The sequence below is a fragment of the Mustela nivalis genome, assembly GCF_964662115.1.
Source record: "Mustela nivalis genome assembly, chromosome: 2".
NCBI classification, from domain to species: Eukaryota; Metazoa; Chordata; class Mammalia; order Carnivora; family Mustelidae; genus Mustela; species Mustela nivalis.
Genome location: NC_139021.1, coordinates 175,499,530 through 175,516,502, shown reverse-complemented (window position 1 = coordinate 175,516,502; position 16,973 = coordinate 175,499,530). Strand labels below are relative to the sequence as shown.

At 42.5% G+C, this 16,973-nt stretch overlaps 1 protein-coding gene across 12 annotated transcripts in view; it reads right to left on the bottom strand.

Annotated features, from left to right (window-relative positions):
- The window catches only part of DENND10 (DENN domain containing 10), a 28,880-nt gene extending 12,464 nt beyond the window's left edge, over positions 1-16,416 (bottom strand). For 2 of the 12 annotated variants that reach the window (XR_014308750.1, XR_014308751.1), the window contains exons 1-6: positions 16,252-16,389; positions 13,576-13,792; positions 11,040-11,119; positions 7,717-7,865; positions 6,541-6,652; positions 3,365-3,465 (exon numbers count right to left, since the gene is read on the bottom strand). Coding sequence is in view for 7 of the 12 variants with exons in the window: in XM_082720272.1 (XP_082576398.1) it covers positions 3,365-3,465; positions 6,541-6,652; positions 7,717-7,865; positions 11,040-11,119; positions 13,576-13,792; positions 16,152-16,306 (814 nt within the window). In the remaining 5 variants the exon portion in view is untranslated. Of the gene's footprint in view, positions 1-3,364; positions 3,466-6,540; positions 6,653-7,716; positions 7,866-11,039; positions 11,120-13,575; positions 14,219-14,455 lie in introns of all 12 variants that reach the window. The other 10 variants (XR_014308752.1, XR_014308753.1, XR_014308754.1 and 7 more) reach the window with 9 other exon arrangements.
- Between the last annotated feature and the right edge of the window lie 557 nt (positions 16,417-16,973).

The following is a 16,973-nucleotide window of genomic DNA, read 5'->3' as shown; positions in this document are numbered from 1 at the left end:
TGCCTTCTGCCCAGGTCATGATCTCAGGGTCCTGGGATCGAGCCCTGTGTCAGGCTCTCTGCTCAGTGGGGAGCTGCTTCCTCCTCTCTCTCTGCCTGCCTCTCTGCCTACTTGTGCACTCTCTCTAAATAAATAAATAAAAATTAAAAAAAAAAAAAAAAAAGAATGAGCAGACCTGTGGAACTGAGGCTAAAACAAGAGGTACCAGACTTTTCAGATTTCACATAGCAGAACAATTAAAAACAAAAAAAATTTTTTTGAGGACCAATTTATCAATGCTAAGGTTTGCTTTACCAAGAGAAAACATTAAACAAAAAAAGAACCAAAAAACAACAGTGACAAAAACAAAAATTTAGCTGCAGGCCAGGCAAACACAGACTCACTCACTTGAGAAACTGTGACATATGACAGAAATGACACTGATTACTGGAGAAAAGAGAATCCTATTCACTCAGTAGTCCTGAGCCAAGTGGCATTCCAGCTGGGAAAAAAATTCCAAACTCACTATTAAAAAAAAAGTAGTTCTAGGTAGTACATTAAAGACTTAAATTGGGAAGAAAAACACTCCTTAAATTTTCACAAAATTTGCTTCTACCCTTGGTATAAAGATTTTCTTAAACAAAATATCAAAACTAAAATCATAAAAGAAAAGTTTAATAAATTCCAACACATTAAAGTTAGGATTTCCAAAGTAAGGGGATGGGCAACATGGGTGAAGGAGATGAAGAGGGATAAATTTCCAGTTACAAAATAAGTAAGTCTCAGGGATGAAAAGTACAGCGTAGGGAATACAGTCAATAATACTGTAATACCTTAATGGGGTGGAAAATGGTGAGTAATTTATTATGGTGAATGTTTCATAATGGATGTAACTGTCAAATCACAACTTTGTATACCTAAAACTAATAGCGGATGTCAACTATACATCAATTAACAACAAAAACCAGGGGGAGAGGTGTCTGGGTGGCTCAGTGGGTTAAGGCCTCTGCCTTCAGCTCGAGTCATGGTCTCAGGGTCCTGGGATCAAGCCCCAAGTTGGGGGGGGTCTCTGCTCAGCAGGGAGCCTGCTTCGCAACCCCACCGTCTGCCTCTCTGCCTATTTGTGAGCTCTGTCAAATAAATAAATAAAATCTTAAAAAAAAAAAAGAAAGAAAGAAAAAAAACCAACGGGGAAAAAACATGAGAGATACAAGGTAAAACAAGATTGTAAAATGTTCACAAATGTTAAAGTTGGGTGACAAGTACATGAAGCATATTATACTTAATAAAAAGTCTAAGAAAATTTTCTATTCATTTTAAGATATGAGTATAAATAAAAAGCCCACAAACTCAGAGACTTTTTTGAAGCATATATAACCAACAATGGGTTCATATCCTGAATATAAAAAGAATTTCTATGAATCCATAAGAAAAACAACCTAGTGGGAAAATATATAAAAGACAGTTACTTTGCAGAAGAGGAAACACAAATGGCAAAAACAGAAAATGTTAAACCTCATTAGGAATCAAGAGAATACAAATTAAAAGCACACAAAATAACATTGTACAGCCACCAAGTTGGCCAACACTGTAAAGTTTGACAGTAACCGAGAGTTGTTGATGACATGAAACAGTGGGACTTCTCCTCCCCTGCAGAGGGTAAACTGGTACAGTTTCTGAGGAAAACATTTGGCATCACCCTGCAGCTTGAGGACCTGCACCCCTTATAACCCAGAAATTTTACTCCTCGCCCTATAACCTAGAGAAAGTCTTACATAGGCGCACCAAGAGACCCATAATAAAAATGCCTATAGTAGCACTGTTTTGTTTGTTTGTTTTTTTAAAGATTTTATTTATTTATTTGACAGAGATCACAAGTAGGCAGAGAGGCAGACAGAAAGAGAGGAGGAAGCAGGCTTCCTGCTGAGCAGAGAGCCCGATGCCGGGCTCAATCCAAGGACCCTGATAGCATGACCTGAGCTGAAGGCAGATGCTTAACCCACTGAGCCACCCAGGCACCCCAGCAGCACTGTTTAAAAGTGAGTAACGAGAGGGGTGCCTGGGTGGCTCAGTTCGTTGAGTGAATGCCTCTTGATTTCAGCTCAGGTCATTACCTCCGAGTCCTGGGACTGAGCCTGGGTGGGCTCCACACTCAATGGGGAGTCTGCCTGAGATTCTCTCCCTCTGCCCCTCCCCACCCTCCCACTTGCATACTCTCTCTCTCTCTCTCTCTGAAATAGATAAAGAAATCTTATAAATAAATAAATAAATAAGAATCATAAGAAAAGTCTGAGTGAATAAACTTTGGCATATCACTTAATGGGATTCTATACAACAGTGAAAATGAGTGAAACTACAAATATTCACATGAAAATACATAAATCCTGGGGCACCTGGGTGACTCAGCAGTTAAACATCTGCCTTTGGCTCAGGTCATGATTCCAGGGTCCTGGGAATATTGTTAAGCAAAAATAAAACAAAAGCCAAAGCACAGGCCACAGAAGAATTCATTCATCATGAACCCACATATATAAAGTTAGCTTAGTAAAACTAAACAATATATTATTTAGAGCTCTGTGTTTCCGTGTATGCGGCTAGAGAAAGGGAGTGAGGAATGAGATGAAAAGGCACATGAGATGCTTCAAAGTACAAATAGTATTCTACTTTTTCATCTCTGGTGAGGCTGTGAGTATTCTTTCTATTCTTTTATAACTTGCACAAATATTGCACATTAGTTTATATGTGAGAAATTTTTCGTAATCGAAAAAGCAAAAACAAAAGCCCCTACTATCTATCATCATCAATATCACTTCATGAAAGGATCTTTTAAGACCACAGAAGTAGAAAGGGCATGATATCCTTAAATTTAAAGAAACAAAAACAAAAGACTATATCACCACAACGTTAGAATTCCTACAGATATAAATAATACTGTTATTAAGTTGTTCTCAGAATCTTACCACTGAAAAATTTTATACAAGAGTAACTACATCACTTAAAAATAATTTTATTTTTCCTTTGAGAAAAAAATATGGAAAGGCACAAAATAAAGTCTTAAATCAAATAAATCACTGATAGGGAAACTTTTAAAATGAGAATTGCATAAATTAAAAATAAATCGTATTTGGTGATGGTTGTGCAAAGTGAATGTACTTAGTGACTGAATTATATCCTTAAAGATGACTATGATGGTAAATTTTATGTGTATTTTACTGCAATATTTTAAAAACTTACAAATAAATTTTTTAAGGGAAAAGGATTGGTTGCATTTACCAAAGAAATAATAAATCATCATTATTCCCTTTAAGAATGCAAAAATACTCCCTCAAACCAACAACAGCCCTGGCTATCGTCAGGTTGAATTTCACTGAAATGCTGTGTCTACCTGGGCACATCTGCAGGGCCTCCAGCTCCTCCGCGTGGAGGTGCACATAGGAATGAAGTATGGTCCAGTCCTGTCGATGCCACACCAGGGCAGGCAGAGTCCTGGGGAATAAGGCAAGAGCTCAAATGGTTGCTAGCACTGGCGTGACTCAGCCCACCCTCCCCCCTCCTCCTCCTCCCCAGAAGGAAACTGGCTACAGAGGCAGAGCGGAGAAGGAATGCTAAACCTGCCGATGCAGGTTAAAGTCATGCAATGTTTTAAACTCTGCCTTTTTTGGGTCAGATGAGCTGCAGAAAGCTCAAGGTGAAGTTTCAAACAATCTCCGTCGGGGGCACAAAGCAGCGCTGCGGAAGCTTTCCTCCCAACACCTACTCTGCAAAGGGCCACCGGCCACGGGCGGGAGTCTGAAGGTAGGATCCAAAGCAGAGCCCCACAAGCAACAGAAATTTTTGAAGTTCTCATTTCACATTTAAAACTCCAATGCGGGGGTGTTTCAGTGGTTCAGTCTTAAGCTTCTGCCTTCAGCTCAGGTCATGATCCCAGGATCCTGGGATTGAGCCCAGCATCGGGCTCCCTGCTTGGCAGGAAGCCTGCTTCTCCCTTTCCCACTCCCCCTGCTTGTGTTCCCTCTCTTGCTGTCTTTCTCTATCAGATAAATAAATTAAAAAGAAATAAAATAAAAATAAATAAATAAATAAAATTCCAATCAGGGGCTCCTGGGTGGCTCAGATGGGTTAAGTGTCTGCCTTTGGCTCAGGTCACCATCTCCTCCTGGTCCTGGGATCTAGCTCCACAGGGAGCCCGCTTCTCACTCCCTCTCTGCCTCTCCCCCTGCCTGGGCTCTCTCTCTCAAATGAATAAATCAAGTTAAAAAAAAAAAAAATCCCTCCCAAACTTACAAACTACTTTGTCTTTGTTTCTATACAAGACAAATTTCTTTAAAAATTTCCAATAATAGGGCGCCTGGGTGGCTCAGTGGGTTAAGCCGCTGCCTTCGGCTCAGGTCATGATCTCAGGGTCCTGGGATCGAGTTCCGCATCGGGCTCTCTGCTCAGCGGGGAGCCTGCTTCCTCCCCTCTCTCTCTCTCTCTGCCTGCCTCTCCGACTACTTGTGATTTCTCTCTGTCAAATAAATAAATAAAATCTTTAAAAAAATAAAATAAAATTTCCAATAATAAAAACAGCAACAACAACAACAACAAAAAACCTTCCAATAATACAGCTCCTGCAGGAGGAGGTGCTGAACTTAACAGTGATTTGGTGAACCTGCTGGTGCCCAGCTATGTATTTCAGATGCTGTGGACATCCCAGTTTCAGAGCATAAATGTAGAGGAAAAGGGTAATTGGGTGACTAAACAGAGGCTTCAGGGATCAGAGCGGAGTGAAAGTTCCGGCCCTCTCACGTAAGATCTGAGCCAGTCGCAGCCCGAGCAATCATTTCCAACGTGCACACAACAGGCAAGGTGCATGCCAAGTACTTTACAGAGAGTATCTCCAATCCTGACAATAAGCTGACCAAGTGTGCACTGTTATCTTCATTTTTCAGATAAAGAAACAGAGGCTTAGAAAGCTTAAGTATCCTGGTCACTCAGCTAGGAGGGTGCCCTCCCAGGACAGGTCCTTCTGACTACCAAGCCTTTTTTCCCCCATTTTCTAACTGGTAGCCTTTTGGAGCCTCAATTTTCTCATCGGTAAGAGAGGGCAATAATACTTCCTTGCAGACTTGTGTCGTAAGTAAATTTAATAATTTAAGGTGACTTACACGATACCTGGCCTACAGTAAGAGCAAAAGCTAGGTCCTCCTGCTTTTAAAAAAGAATCTATGAATAAGTTAGATTTGGTAAAGAAAGAAACTTTTTAAAAAATCTTTGTTATAAAAATAAGAGAGGGGGGCAGTAAGTATCGAACTCTTTTTTTTTTTTTAAAGATTTTATTTATTTATTTATTTATTTATTTGACAGACAGAGATCACAAGTAGGCAGAGAGGCAGGCAGAGAGAGAGGGGGGAGCAGGCTTCCCTGCTGAGCAGAGAGCTCAATGCGGGACTCGATCCCAGGACCCTGGGATCATGACCTGAGCCGAAGGCAGAGGCTTAACCACTGAGCCATCCAGGCGCCCCAGTATCGAACTCTTGATTTGTCTTGGGTCATGATCTCAGGGTCTTGAGAGAGAGCCGCACATCAGGCTCCACGCTCAGTGTGGAGTCTGCTTGCTCCTCTTCCTCCCCGTCTCCCCCGTGTGTGCGCTCTCTCCCTCTCTAATAAATAAATAAAATCTCAAAAAAAAAAAAAAAAAGAAGAAGAAGAAGAAGAGTCTGTGATAAAAGTGAAAAAATGGACTACTTAAGAGTGGTCGCTCAGGGCGCCTGGGTGGCTCAGTGGGTTAAGCCGCTGCACTTGGCTCAGGTCATGATCTCAGGGTCCTGGGATCGAGTCCCGCATCGGGCTCTCTGCTCAGCGGGGAGCCTGCTTCCTCCTCTCTCTCTGCCTGTCTCTCTGCCTACTTGTGATCTCTCTGTGTCAAATAAATAAATAAAATCTTTAAAAAAAAAAAAAAAAAAGAGTGGTCGCTCAGTCATTAAGCATCTGCCTTCAGCTCAGGTCATGATCCCAGGGTCCTGGGATGGAGCCCCACATCCGGCTCCCTGCAGAGGGAAGGTGGCTTTCTGTTTGTATCTGGGGAAGCCTGTTATCGTCCACTCCCTGCTTGTGTTCCTTCTCTCGCTATGTCTCTATCAAACAAATAAATAAAATCTTAAAAAAAAAAACAGGGGTCAGGAACCTGTGCCCATGGATCAGCTGCCGGTGTTTACACATCAAGTGTAGAACACAGGTGCGCTCATTCATTTACATATGCACTGGCTCTGGCATTTTGGGTGGTTGGGACAGATACCCTATGGCCTACAAGCCTAAAATATTTACTGTCTGGCAAGGAAAAGTTCAAACTCCCCATTCTAAAGTATTCATGTTTCTAAACTTAAGGAAGAATCTGCCTAAATTCAGTGACCTTCAACAACTAAATCTCACCTGAAACATTAGACCAAAATGGCATTTCACTCATAGCCTAACGCATTCTATTTATTCCAAATGTGCAACGGAACAGAGCGCATAGGAACGCAGACTGCCCCAAATTGGCTGCCAACAAAGCCTCCCCTTTTTAATGACCAGAGACGATACCTGGTGAACTCCTGGACAGCTTCTATTTTGGGGTGATAGACGACAATTCTTTTCTTTAGCATCAGCGCTGTATGTAAGATAACAGTTTCCATTCCAAACTGAGATACAATGTCTTAAAAGACAAGAAATTAAAATGTCAGTGCGTTAAATAATATGTAAGGAAATAAAACTGGAAAGGATTCTTTCCAATAAACACTGAGTTTCTTTTCTATATACAGAATACAAAAATATTCTCAATACAGAGAACAAAGAAGCACCTTATACCCTTGATGGGCATAGAAATCCCTACCTGCTCCCTAGGATGAACGCTATGGTAGCCTAAACCTGCCCCCAAGAGATTCTGGGCTGGCTGCACAGAAGAAGCCAGAGTCACAAGAAAGCAGAGTAAATGATATTAAAGGAACCAGCATCTTTCCATCATGAAAAATCCTTAAGTTTAAAAAAAAAAAAAAAGCGCACCAACACCCTTTGCCCTCTGCCCTTGACACACACACGTCATGACTTAGATCCTCTTGAGAGAGCTGGACAAACCTAAGGCTCCAACGGGAGGCTTTGAAACGGTCTAGAACAAGAGGATCAAGAGCAAAGACAGTGCTGTGGGAGGGCAAGAGTGAGAGCCAGTGGGACCCTCAGAGCTCCCCTCTCCTCCCTTTCTAAGGAGCTTGAAGTCTGTGCTCAGCCTCAGACTGCCATTTTGGATGCTCAAGTAGGAGAGAAAGGCCGGGAGTTCAAGGAGGAACTCTGCGCCAGGGGCTCGAGCTCTCCACATGGAAGTAGTAACTGCTAAAATGTAAGGACAGGAACACTATGGAAGTCAGTGGTGACTCGAGCTGTGAGACGCCGCTTTCCCATGAAAGAACAGTTCTGTACTGTCAGAATCCTACGGAAAGGACGACCACAAAAATCTGCCTTCCTGCGACAGCATTCTAATCAAATAAGGCAATGTAGAAGTTGAACTAACCGCCTGTTTAGCAAATAAAAATCACACAGATGAAAGCATACAGGAAAATGGATTCTCAGAGCCTAATGGGGACTGCCCTGGGCTTGGGGATATTATTGTTGTTGGGATGGAACGATCTAGGATGGGGTTTTGTTTTGTGCTTTTGTTTTTCAGCTTTTGGGGTTTTTTTTTGGTTGGCTGGTTGTTTTTTTGTTTGGTTGTTTTTTGTTTCTTACCTTTGATGGAGCCTGCAAGATAAGCCTTTCGGGCATCAAAATCCTTGCTAAGGAAAGAGCCATTTTCTTCACTCTGGCATATCCCCTTTGTGAGAACTGCAATGTAACTCTCCATCATTTTAACTGGGCTCCCGTGTTTCAGGTACATTCTGTAAGAAAAGACAAAAAGCAACCATGCTCTTCTTCAGCATGAACCACATAGAGCAATGCAACCCCAGGCGGGTCCTTGTTAGAAAATCTGAGTCAGCTTGCCAATCTAGTTCTGAATGCCTGAAATCTGTACTCCTAGACTACTTCTAAAATTTAATTTGAAAATATATCCAAAAAATAACCACTCAAGAGACCTTCAACAATTCCTGGAAGGTGGCTTTCTGTTTGTATCTGGGGAAGCCTGTTATCATCCACTCAGGCAAGAGAATGACCTATGGACTTGTTGAGGCCCCATTATTCTTAAAAATATGGTATACTTATCTCTCTGTATGTCTTACGTTTCACAAGTGGTGTTTCTAGTCAGAACAACTCTATCTTATCACTGGGACTTCCTTTGACAAGGTAGGAGTTTTGCGTTGTTCACAGAGAAAGCACTAATTATAGAACCTATATTTATTATCAGAGTTCCCAGAGGTAGCTATATTTAAATTAAGAAACCAAACTCCTTTAAGTTTCTGGTGATAAATGCACTCTAGATCTATTCATCATCAAGTTCCAGAAAGTGCTGACAGGAAACTGGCTACATTTATAGCTCATTTGTGAAATCAGTCCCTTCCCCTAAAATCTCTCCCAGTGAATAACTAAAATCTACACTGCGCTTGAGAAGCAGCCTCAGCCTACTTGGGTCTTTTAGTAGCTAAAGGGATAGAAAACTGGAAAGAAAATAAAATCATGGTTTAAAACACATCAAACTGAAAGTGATATTTATTGTACATTAAGTGAAGAAAAGCAAGTGTTTTAACTACTAACCAAATTTTGTCGATCATCATTTTTTTTATTTTAATGCACAAATAGAGAAAGAAAGTAGGTAGAGAACAATGACTATGTAAGCTATCATATATATAAAATAACTGAACCCATGAACTCACACACACATTCTATATGGAGAAAATGTCTCCGTTTGGAGGTTGGGGATAGGGGAAAGAAGGGACTTTCTGTATTGCTTGTATTTTTTTACTATGTGCCTAGATTACTACCACCAAACAACACACCATTAAAACTGTAAGACAGACAAAGGGGCGCCTGGGTGACTCAGTGGGTTAAAGCCTCTGCCTTCGGCTCAGGTCATGATCCCAGGATCCTGGGATCGAGCCCCACATCGGGCTCTCTGCTCAGCAGGGAGCCTGCTTCCCTTCCTCTCCCTCTGCCTGCCTCTCTGCCTGCTTGTGATCTCTTTGTCAAATAAATAAAATCTTTAAAAAAAAAAGGAACTGTCAGATAGATACGATATACGGTAATGAAGAAGGGAAACACAGGAAGGGTAGTAAAACTACTTTTTCCATGACAACCCCGGGCCACGAAATACTGAAGAGAGGGAGACATTCCCCCAAGTCATTCCATAGAAAAAAACAAAGTCCAACTTAGGGGAACTTAAACCGATGGGACGGCCATAGCTGTAGGCTGTCTTATGCACGGACAACTGACTCTACGTGTGTAGGCAACCCAGCTACTCTGCCCCTGCCACTAGCTGGAGGCACAAAAAGATGAAGGCGGTCATGGCAAATGACTCGGACCCCTTCCCATGGCAACCATAAGCAGCATGCAGAAGACATACCTGCCTGTTCCTCTCCCCCGAGATGGAAGGGAGCCCCTCCATGGTAACCTCAACATCACTGAAAAGTGCTGTGTGCCTGTGCACACAGACACAGCAGTGAGGAGAGTAAGTGTGTATGCATGTGTACGTGTGTGTGTGAGAGCACGTGTGCGTGCAGGAGTGTGTGGGTATATACACAAGTGAGAGCAAGTGCAGTAAGGGGTAGGGGCAGAGGAGGTAGCTGCCAATAGCTTTGAGTCCTCATTTCTCCTAAACCGTGACAGGAGAAGAGTCCAGAATGCAACAATGCCATGGCACTAGAGAAGCCGAAGAACCCTTTGGGCTTCCTCTCGGGCAGGAAGTGGGCTCTAAAGCAACCTTACATTCTGGGCTCCAGAATATTTCCCAGTGAATTCAATGGGTAACCTAACCTGGACCCAATCCAATGAAATGAGAGTCCAGTATTTGTTCAAAAACAACTTTGCAGAGTTTTTAGCTCATGGCTTCTAGATGGTGTCTAGGAGATAACAATCTCCTTTGGTGTCAGTACCATAGTAGCAGACAACTGTTTACACCCCACAGTGAACTATTTACCTGCAACTTATCTTTGGAGAGCAAGAAGCCTCTCTTATCATAGCTGGCTGCAAAACTGGTGAAACTTCATTTTGTCAAAATATAACCAACCTGAAACCCTTAAGTAATGAGAAAGTAGACTTCTGCTACAGACAGATATATATACGAATGTGCATACACAAAAAATGGCAAAAAAAAAAAAAAGTACATTTATCAGGCTTATAGTGAGAAAAACAAAAACAACTCCGTTTCTTCCCCACCCCAAAACTACTTATTGGGCATAAGCCTGAGGGGTGAGGTTGTTACACATAACAGAATTACGAAGTCTATCTCGTGACAACAATATTAAAAAACAAACAAAATGTGTCAAAGACCTAGTTAGGGAAAAACCAATGTCCCTGACAAATAAGAAAGATTTCATTAACTCTATTGCATATACTTACCGAGGCAAGAAAGCAGATTGGCATATCTTATGTAATTTTTTTCAACATCCGGGATGAAACTAAAGTTTACCCGAATCACAATTAACCAGTTCATTAGAGTCTCAGCTTCTCAGCATTCCTGCTGAGAAATACTTTCCAGGGCTTTAGCATAATTCAAAATGCCCATTAATTTTCTCCAAAATGACTCCCACACACAGACTTTTACATTTATGAACCAGCTTATGGCTTCACCAGCATTTAACTTATCCATCTGCTAAGGAAAGTTCTAAACTGGAAGTTAGAAGCAGCAGAACAAAAGCAGCAAGTGACTCAAATTCCCCAGGAACTGTTTGTAAACTGCTTTTTCTCCTCCCTTCTACCGTTTTCCCAAATAAGAGGAGCAGTGTCATCAAAGCAGAAGAGAAAGTTCCTCTTTACAAAACAGTTTCTGGAGGGCAAGTAAAGATTAAGTTGGGGAGGCAGAGGGCTGAAATTTGCTTTGTTGGTGTAGAAATCTGCTATGTAACTATTGAGTAAGATCTTCATTTTTGTGTGATAGCATTTAATACAGTTTTCATACAGACCTACACAATATCCTAGTGAAGGCGGCATATTTCTCTGGGTTAAAATCTTTGGCGGTCAGAACAATAGAAAAATGAGTCACCTGTCCAAAAGAAACAAAAAAGTATACTTTTTAAAGACACTTTCACAGATTTAATTTTTATTACTATATTCTAGCAAACCTCTGTACAAGACAGATTGGCATTAACAGGAAAAGATCAAAATGTAACCAAGTTTTCACTTGCTTCTTTATACTTTTATGCTCACATACACATGCATATAAAAGACATACACTTATATATACATAAATAGAGTTAATTTCCTAGATAAGAATGTAATAATTTGAGTTAAAATTTTTTAAAAAATACAAATATATTTTAAGTATAAAAAATGTGAGTTTTCATTTAAATTTCCCTAACCTCATCAAAGCAGAATTAGAAATGCCATTAGACCCACCAATTTATCAACTATTAATTAATGAAATAGGAGGATAGAAAACAAAAGTACATACAGTAAAAATCACACAGTTCCTTGGGGCACATTGGTGGCTTAGTTGATTAAGCATTTGCCTTTGGCTCAGGTCATACCCCAGGGTCCTGGGATGGAGCCCCACATCAGGCTTTTGCTCAGCAGGAGCCTGTTTTTCTACCTCCTTCTGCCCCTCCCCCTTCTCATGATCTTTCTCTCTCTCTCTCTCTCTCTCTCTCAAATAAAATCTTTAAAAAAAAAAACAAAAAACAAAAAACACAGGGGCACCTTGGTAGCTCAGTGCATTAAGGCTCTGCCTTCGGCTTGGGTCATGATCTCGGGGGTCCTGGGATTAAGCCCTGCATCAGGCTCTCCGCTCAGCGGGGAGCCTGCTTCCCCCTCTCTCTGCCTGCCTCTCTGCCTACTTGTGATCTGTCAAATAAATAAATAAAATCTTTAAAAAAAACAACAAAAAACAATCACACAGTTCCTGAAATAGTCAATTCTCTGCAGAATATCATATAGTCTAAAGCACTGTTAAAAGAAGCTTCATTTATCTATATAAATTTCTGGTAATCATATACCTATTATTTCCACTAATGAGACAAAAATAAGAACATTATAAAAAGTAAAGCATTTAAAGGGCACCTGGGTGGCTCAGTCAGTTAAGTGGCTGCCTTCAGCTTAGGTCATGATCCCAGGGTCCTGGGATCGAGCCCCACATTGGGCTCCCTGCTCAGCAGAGAGCCTGCTTTTCCCTCTTATCTGCCTACCACTCTGCCTACTTGTTACTTGCACTCTCTCTCACTCTGACAAATAAATAAAATCTTTATTTTAAAAAAAGCAAAACATTTAAGAAATTTATGAATTTAAGAAAATTATTATGAATAACATCATTTTTAGAAATCGTATTTTAAAGCATAAGAACTATCTCTAAATCTTGCTGTTCTTCAAACTGAAAAACAGATTTGAGATCAATGTTGCTATTGTTTGGCAGACTACAGGCAAAACACAGATAAATCTACTTGAGGATACATGAAGACCTCTCAGCAAGAACTTAACGAACATAAACCAAAGCTTCTGTAACACACTGAAAATTATCTTTTTTTGCAAATTTATATTTTCTAATTATGAATCTGTTTTGGCTTAAACCTGTAGCAGTTTTACTTTTTTTTTTTATTTTTAAGACTTGATTTATTTTGAGAGGGAGTGCACATGTTGGGGGGGGCAGCAGCAGAGGGACAGGAAGAGAAGCCACCCTGGGGTTCGATCTCAGAACCCTGAGATCTTGACCTGAGCCAAAATCAAGAGTCAAACACTTAACCAACTGAGCCACTCAGGGGCCCCAAACCTTTAGCAGTTTTAAATAGCTGCCTTCCTGTTATTTTAAATGTAATTCCTTAAATTTAAATGGGTATTTTGGACATGCTTCTTATAGTCTGGTTATTTGCTATAAAAGTAGCCCTAGAAGATAAAAGAAGTCCCTACCCAGGAACATGCAAGGAGCTTAGCCACTTTCTAGTATTTCTTTTCTTTGAAAAAAACATGCTGGTTGCTTGGGATTAGGATCATCGTGGCCCACAATGACCACATACTCATTTCCAACATGTCACATGGATACTGTTCATATCAAATGACATACACAAAAAGCCTACTGAATACATGAGTTTCCTTACTTCTTCTTTCTATTCTTAATAATATCCTTAACATCCACAAACAAATGAAAAAAGTTTTCTTGATTATGCCAAGGATTTTACCCTTTAAAAGTTTTTAATTATAGAAAAGTGTTTCTTTCCACTTTTATTAATCACAGTCATGACTTTGAAAGTACTTCTACATTTCTAACTCCAACACAGTATAACCTGGAAAAGGCTTCACTATACCAAACACAGGGTCAGTCATATTTTACACACTGACAAATGTTTATAGAATAAATGAGAGTGAAACCTGAAACGGAACATTCCCAGTGAAAATTGTATTTAGTATTTTTTTCAAAAGTGTATTGTGAACAATAATGTCTAAAGCTAAGAGTTACCGGAATGTGACAGCGCTTTAAATATTTTTGGTCATTTGACCTTTATGCAGTCATACCTTTATCAAAACTGAAGAATCTGGAACTTCGACTGTTGTGATATAAAACCATGTTCTTCTGTACTGACCAAAGACAAAGGGATGGAGAAGTTTGCTTTCATCTGTAAGGCAGCATTTTCTCAGCAGTAAATTCCTTAAAGTTGCTGTCGTGGAAGGGTAACACCACACCCACAGAACTTCTCCATTTGTGTCCTTTTCTACGGTGGAAAGATGGTCACTGTGAGAATGTCAAACAGCAGCAAGGAAGTGAATTGATTGGTTACTCAGAAGCACTTAGTGGAATTAGTTTTAACATTCCATTTCATAAAGCATCCTGGAGCACTTGTGACCCCAAATTCCCACCTACCTCTACTGGTCAAATTATCTAGCTCTCCTGATCTTGACTTTTAGGCCACCTGAGTAAAAAGCTTTTATAATAAATCATGAATGAATATTTAGCCTTACAGCTTTGGTAGAGGTCTTCCCCTTTACCCTTCCCCTCCCACACACATTTTCATAAACTCATCCTTACATTTTTTTTTAAGATTTTATTTATTTCTGGGGCACCTGGGTGGCTCAGTGGGTTAAGCCCCTGCCGTCGGCTCAGGTCATGATCAGGTCCTGCGATCAAGCCCTGCATTGGGCTCTCTGCTCGGTGGCAAGCCTGCTTCCCCCTCTCTCTCTGCCTGCCTCTCTACCTACTTATAATAATCTCTGTCAAAGAAATAAATAAAATCTCTTTTTTAAAGATTTTATTTATTTCTTTGACAGAGAGCGACACAGTGAGAGAGGGAACACAAGCAGGGAGAGTGGGAGAGAGAGAAGCAGGCGTCCCGCTGAGGAAGGAGTCCAACAGAGGGGGGGGGGGGCTGGCTCAATCCCAGGACCCTGCAATCATGACTCAAGCAGAAGGCAGATGCTTAACAGCTAAGACACCCAGGCGCCCTCATCATTACATTTTTATCTAGTGAGAAGGATTTTTAATAAATACTTAAGAAGGGTTTATTAAGAACCAAACTGGGGATGAAGAAAATGGCAAAATCTCTCTTAAATCATAATACTGCTTGTGCAAATTCTGTATTTAAAGTAGTAATAATAATGGTTATGCCATCATGTATGCAGTTTCATCATCAAAAGTGAACACTTTAATAACGCAGTCAGCCTTTAGAAAACCAGTTACTGCACATACAGCAGTAAGGATGGATTTTTATCTATTCTATAGATTTAAAAAACACTTTTATTATGAAATATATCAAGCATATAGGGCAAAGAATTTTAAAAAATGAATTCCCCCATCTCCATCATTCAGCTCCAGCAACCAGACACACTGGCTCCTCCTCCTCTCAGAAGGGGGAAAGAGAGTTCTCCCCCCCCCCCATTATTTTGAAGCAAATCCCTTTTAAATCCGTGTCCATATGAAAAATACAAAACCTGCTGAATTGAAAATGATTGTAAGTCATTTTCGTTTTTGCTGTTACCAGATAAATTCTGTTATCAGAATTTATTTAACCCAGCCTCATTCAGAAGTACCTTCAAGCAGGACTAAGATGCCTGAAATAATTGGGTTTTGTTTTGAAGCAGTTTGCAAATCACATCAGAAATAAATACAGGAAGCCATTCCCAGATAAATGCACTCCTCTGAGACACTGAAAAGACACAGTTTTGCTAAACGCAAGCAATGTTCTTCTACACTAGAGGAACAGAATGTTTAGGGGCTTGTAAAAATCTCAATAGAATATTATTTCAAAGGACAATGGCACTCAAGGAACCGAGTCATTCAAGCAACCCGGTGCTCACTGCCGCCTATGGGATGAATGGTTCCCTGAAACACCCAACCCTGAAACGCTGCACACGGCTCAGGCACACCCAACGATGCCAACGTACTTCCTCAACCACTATTTCCTCAAAACTGACCGGGATCCCACCATATGGGATTTTGTGGACATTCCGGCTACATGCATGAGCTTTATCTCATGATGCAGGATTCCTCCACTAGCACGAGTTGGGGCTCCGCGTCTAATCTGCAAGGGTCCCAAACCGGGCTCCACCACTTCCTAGCGTGCGTCCGGCACAAATGACACCCTGGGCCTCCATCTGCTTCTCCCAAACGTGGCCATCAAACATTACCTACACACCCCCCGGGCTGTGGTAGAAGTTTAACGGGAGGTAATTCGTGCCTATCTATGTTCAGCACTCGGGCCGTCACAGTTAGCCACGGAGACTCGAACCGCTCAACCATACAATCGGGGCCAGCCGGGCGCAGGGCAGACAGCCACGCGTGGCTCCCCCACCCTCAGAGGTCAGCCCGGCCGCCTCCCAGCTGCGCGGCCCTCCACCGACTTTCCGCCCAGCCCCCGCCCCGGCTGTGCAGCGGCCCCCCGGCAGCCTCCGGAGCTCTGTCACCCTCGATGTCCGGCCTCGTTTGCAGCACCGGGCGTCCGGAAGGAAGCCCGGTGTCCCTCCGCCCCACTGCCCGGCCAGGGCAGGTCCCACGCGAGACTGGCCCAGGGCCCCTGGCCGAGTCCCCGCGCCGGGGAAGCCGGGCCCTGCAGCCCCCGGCCCAGGCCCAACAGAGAGGGGGGCCGCGACCTCCTCACCGCAGGTGGCGCCGGAGGCCGCGGGAGCAGAGACCGCCCGGGCCCAGGCGGAGGCTGAACTGGGGCGCGGGCCTGCGGGGCAGGGCGCCTTCGTCCTCACCGATCAGCCCAACTCCAAGCATCAGCTGAGTGTCCGCCGGCTCAGCCGCAGCCATTTTCCACCGCCACCGCCGCCGCTGCAGCGCACGGCTCCCAGCAACCCGCTCGCAGGTCCGCCCCTGCTCCGGGGCAACGCCCACCCCGGCCCCGCCCTCGACCTCCATATGGCCCCGCCCTCCCCAAAACCCCGCCTCCAGAGCCCCACCTCCTCCCTGGAGGCCCCGCCCTTGACCCGCCTCCACTTCCTGCTCCCCACTCTCCTTCAGCCCTTTGGCTAAGAAAAGAACCTCCGCCTCTGCAGCTTCCCTTGCTTCCTCTAATCCAGATCTTCTTCTTCTTTTTCTTCTTCTTCTTCTTTTTTTTAAGATTTTATTTATTTATTTGACAGAGAGCGCAAGTAGGCAGAAAGAGGGAGAAGCAGGCTCCCTGCTGAGCAGAGAGGCTGATGTGGGGATCTGATCCCAGGACCCTGAGAGCCACCTGGGCACGGCTAATCCAGATCTTCCTAAACCCTCTCCTCAAACTATTCCAATCTTCCCTCCCCTTCTCAGGCTTTTCTCATTCTACCTCTGCCCACCAGGCGGGCTAAAGAGAGGCATCCTGAGTTTGGAGGGCCTTCATCCATCCATCCATCCATCCATCCAGTCAGTCATCCATCCCCAAACAAAACAAAACAAAACAAAGATTTTTTTTTTTAAGATTTTATTTGTTTATTTGACAGAG